Raw genomic sequence first — 4837 nt, forward strand, 5'->3', positions numbered from 1 at the left:
AGTGATGATTTTGATTACAATAAATCTCTCCTTTCTCACACTTGTAATCAATGTGATTTTTGTCAAAGCATCGTTTGCATACAACATAGCCTTAATTATGTACAAATGCATCAATACTATTAAGATATAAGATATACTTCACTTCTTTATTAAAAATATATACACTAGAATAAGATGATAAAGAAGTGAATTAAGTATATACTTATAAGTACTTATAAGACACATACTTATAAAACAAGTAGGAAGAAGAATAAAAAGACTTTATTACTAGTTATTGGGAATTATTAAGAACTATTGAAAACTATATTTAGAATGATGATTCTATTTATCCAAATGTAGATTATGGTCTTAATGATGAAAAAGATTTGTACTATTCATGTGCAAAATTGTGATGATAGGTGAATAGCTTTAATAAAAATTTGGATTGCTTTATCATTCCCCTAAAAATAATGTTTTTGTGATGGGTTGTGGGGTGGATGTCAATGGAGGTTGCTTGTGAGAGTTTCACCCTCTCTGCATGCAAGCAACCGCAATTCTACTGTATCATTGCCCCAAGCCTTCACCGAGCAGCATGATCTTCGAGGCGCCTGTACAGACACACAACCAACAACACCAGGCTATGAGATGAAATCTCTAAACCAGTACAAATTTCTAAGTAAAAGTTGTGCAGGAATCACTCACTGATAGCCCTTACGTCCATCATTCCTACAACACACCTGGTAGCGAATTCGTAGAATAGAAACAACAAGCAACAGGATATGGATTGCAGAGAAAAAGCTACTGAAAAACAAACTAACAACCAAACAAGTACCTGAAACCAGGAGTCTGCGACTGGCTCCTTGAGAACCCGGATCCGCTGCACCAAGTTGAGAGGATGCATCCGCTTATCACAAGCAGCTCGCTTCGGATTCACTTCCCTCATGTACACACTTTCCAGTAATCCTTCGGTTTGGTTACTGGGCCCAGTGACGGATTGCATGTAGTATAGAGTGGGCAGAAGGCACAGATCATTGGGGATTTCGCGAACGTTGAGGCGGAACTCCGATCTGTCGCTTCTTCGTTTGATAGTTCGAAACGTGAGCAATGGCGATTCCAGCTCGCGTGGAGGGACAAACCATTTATAGGCTTGCACCACGTAGCCCCAGGAGACGGAGATGGACCAGTTCTGGCCATCCGCGTAACATATTGATTGCTGAAAAAGGCTGCTGGATTCCACCTTGGCTGCTTGCAAAAGATGGTGCAGTGATTTGTGTCGGTTAAAGTTGGGAAATATGGGGTCGATCCAGTCAATGTGGTGGAGGCTCACGAGAGGGGCTTGAGGATGCGCTGCTAAGAGGCCCATTGCGTTCCCTACTATGTCCATCTGTGACCCAATTGGAAATTCTTAGCACTAAATGGTCTCGCATGTGACTGATAACCAATTTGAAACTCCTACGCATGGAGTTCAGAATGACATTGTACACAACTGGGAGTTTTTTACGAACCTGGTGGAAACCGAGTTCGTGGGTGAGAGACACGCCAAGCTCTGACATGCACGCGTACACACGCTCGTCACTTCCCCATAAGCGTGAATATCTCAAAAGACAGGAATCTTGCATCTTGGCAAGTGCCTCGGCCAGGACATAACTAATCGCGAATCCTCCACCTCCAAATGCCATGTTGAAAGAGTGCGAGACATCCTGCGATTGAGACTCGGAATTGCTTCCAATGTACCACATCCTCGTGGGATCATACTTCGCGAGCACTTTCGCCACATTCCCTGGAAAGAAAAACGTGTCGTCGTCTCCCATGATAAACCAGTCTACATCCGGCAGCCCCAACCTGAAAGTCTCGGAAACAATTCTTGCGATTCGAGTGACTGCTAGTTTTCCACGACTGATCGGAAATCTGGAGATGTCTTCTGAGATCCTGAAAGGAGGCGCGTCTTTTTCCCACGTCCCATTTACCTTCTCGTCGAACCACATTATGGCACGCACATTCTTTGCTGAATTATACCAGATCCTGATGTATTCCTTTCTTACAGGCCAATTCCTAGCCGCTCCTGCGATAGCGAAAACTATCCGAGAAAGCTCTGTACCCTTAGGGTTTATCCTAGCCTGGGGAGGCGAGGAACCTAGTTTGTGTTCGGAGGAGATATTGCTGGGGGCGGATTCAGCGATTATGGATGGCAAGGGATTAAAAGACATGCAGTTGTTTCTATTCACAACCATCGACTGCAAGAGATACACTATGGACAACGCGCAGCCGACAACAAGGGCGAAGCTCATCCATGAGTGGCTCTTCTCGAAGAAGCCGAATCCCCATTTAGGAGCCTTCTTTGCAGGATTTGCTTTCTCCAGGGCCATAAGGAGAGCTTCGCCACTTCCTTGTCCTCTCAGGTGTCCTACTTTGTATCCAGAGGCTTGATCTCTACAGGCAAAAAAAAACTTCAACAATTTCAGACAAACCCATCCCGCTTGGTACTGTTGTTGCTTTTTGGTCCAAAGGTTGAGGAGAAGACGTGGATATTTCCTTGCTACTTGAGGAATGGAGATTGGAACATTTTAAAAAAATTTGCAATAAAGACGGCCATTTCCACACTTTCAAGACCAGCGTATGACCTCAAAATCTTACTCATGGTTGCAAGAGACAGGTTCATCCTCGAAGTATGCATGCAAACAAATTTCAGCATGAAGAATTATATGCCAGACCATTAAGACTTAAAACAACTTCAAGAAACTAGAAGGTTACCCGCAGCAGAATTACTAATCGCCATGCTACCGTATCTTATAATCAAGTGAGTCGAATGAAGTACCTACAGTGCTCTACGAGCTTGCAATTCCAAAATATGCCGATTTGCACCAGCAGAGCTTCGATGAGAGTCTTAGTGTACTCTTCTTGTTGGAAACTTTTTTCAGAAGTAAACTAGCACAACCAATAACGCTTCAGTGTTCCTCTTGCCGAAATTCTTATAAACCACAATCGATGTGATAAATCCAGCTACAGCGAGTGCGACAAGAAAAGAACCAAAACGAATTCTTGAGTTTCTTGAAGTAATTGCATCACTCTCCCAAACTGCAAGACAGTGATAAAGTCCTCTATGTACCATAAATTTTCTGGCAACGTCATAAATGTGTCCTAGTCAATCTTTGGCTCTACTCTCCCACACGAAGATCAAAACCTATCGATCGAATTCTCGTTCTAGGACTCTGCCGATGGTAGAGAGGAGTAACTGTTAACCCGACGGACGAACACTTCGGGCCGCTGTCGAGCAGAAATAAGAAATCCTTTCAAATCGGCGCTTTTCTCCAGGAAATCCCCAACGAGATGAAAATACAAATTATTTTCTTATCGACGAAGTGGAATATGATCCTCAACAAAACACGAGATATTGGATACATACTATTCTCAATTTCAGTTGAAAGGTGAGATACAAGACTGGACAATCGTGAACGCATCGAAGAAGGTGCACATGGATAAAAAAAAGTGGCGTTCTGAACATCCTTTACTTCACTTTGCCCATATTCTTATAATATAAGCTCAGCAGACTGCATTCTCCTGCATGCGCTGACTACAGTGAATCACCAGATTTCGGGTCAAGCAATCACTGACGCGTGGCGACGAAGGCTTCTCTAGCCTACGCCGCAGTTTACCAACATGTACGTGCTATTTTGCCAACACAGCAGTTCACCTACTAAAGATCATTCGGCAACTTTGTTTTAATCCTTCCTTTCTAATCTTGCACCCAACAGTCAACATCGCCCCACGCTGACGTCGAAGATTGTGAGGGGACTTGGACTTTTGCTTCACAAAAGCAGGAAAGGCCTCACGCACGCATCGCATCTGGGCCACTTCCTTGACTGCCATGCTTGAAGCTGTAGTAACTGCTCGCGACAATAGATTTAAAACAAGTCTTTCGAGAATATTACACTAAAATGCTTGCAAATTTTCTTAGTTAAGGTCGATTTTTGATTCATTGTGCCTTGAATACTAGTACAGGCGACATATTATAAAGAAAAGGGCGAAGAGGAGATAGACTCTCTTGGTTTGGATGGAAGCAAGCAGTGAAGAGCCCAACTGTTACTCTATTAGCCACGTTAACTTTTGGGTATCGTTTGCTTCCATGAACAGTTTCTGCCAACTGCAAGAATATTCTAATTTCTGCTCCCTACCAGTTGTGGCTCAGAATCGGTGAGCGACAGTGCTAGAGAGGAGGGGCGTTTTAGTGTCGAATATTAATATGATGACGTACAGAAAAATTCATTACAATCTGTTCTGCAGATTACCCCAAAACCCGTTTCTAGTGCTTTCTTTAAGTCGATAATCTTAGGTGTATCGGGGGTGACCGAGTCCGTAACCTCCAACTTTGGGACTATTACATACATATACCATCACTGTTTCTTTTGTAATTTCTTCGAAACTGGGCCCATCGAGAATGTAACACTGTTTATATTAACATATCAGCAAAGGGATATACCCTTTTTTGTTTCCAAAAAAATTATCTGGGCCCACCGGGGTCAAGTCACTTCGGCATAATTTCGACACTTCTCAGAATATACTGCGAAATCTAGGAAGAAGATATGGGTCCGAACTTCAGCAGCATGGGAGAAGTGATCGACGTTCATACTCAGTCCTGCGTCGTTACTTGGCCTCTCGCAACCCTGAATTCATTGAAAAAGTTGATGCTGTGGCTAAGCTTCTGCACAGCTCTTTCGGCGTCGCAGTGGAGCAATGGATTCTCCAACATGATTCTCCCAGCCTCCCCAAGGGAAAAAAAAACAACTTGGAATAGCAGTCACATGTAAATTGATTGAGAAAGATGAATACCTCTTTCTAATAATTATGCAACAAAGAGTTT

General features: G+C 43.1%; 1 protein-coding gene across 2 annotated transcripts; it reads right to left on the reverse strand.

Moving 5' to 3' along the window:
* Positions 1 to 241: 241 nt before the first annotated feature.
* Positions 242 to 3443, reverse strand: LOC112279478 (uncharacterized). 2 transcript variants are annotated; one of them, XM_024513953.3, is made up of 4 exons: positions 2799 to 3443; positions 1485 to 2409; positions 812 to 1363; positions 242 to 587 (listed from the first exon to the last, which is right to left on the reverse strand). In XM_024513953.3, the coding sequence occupies exons 2-4, from the start codon at positions 2343 to 2345 to the stop codon at positions 480 to 482; spliced, it is 1521 nt and encodes a 506-aa protein (XP_024369721.1). In that variant the 5' UTR covers positions 2346 to 2409; positions 2799 to 3443; the 3' UTR covers positions 242 to 479. The 2 variants fall into 2 exon arrangements, with proteins under 2 accessions (XP_024369721.1, XP_024369720.1); XM_024513952.3 differs by having other exon boundaries at positions 2795 to 3401.
* Between the last annotated feature and the right edge of the window lie 1394 nt (positions 3444 to 4837).

This window comes from Physcomitrium patens, chromosome 3, assembly GCF_059467195.1.
Source record: "Physcomitrium patens ecotype Gransden chromosome 3, ASM5946719v1, whole genome shotgun sequence".
Classification (NCBI taxonomy): domain Eukaryota; kingdom Viridiplantae; phylum Streptophyta; class Bryopsida; order Funariales; family Funariaceae; genus Physcomitrium; species Physcomitrium patens.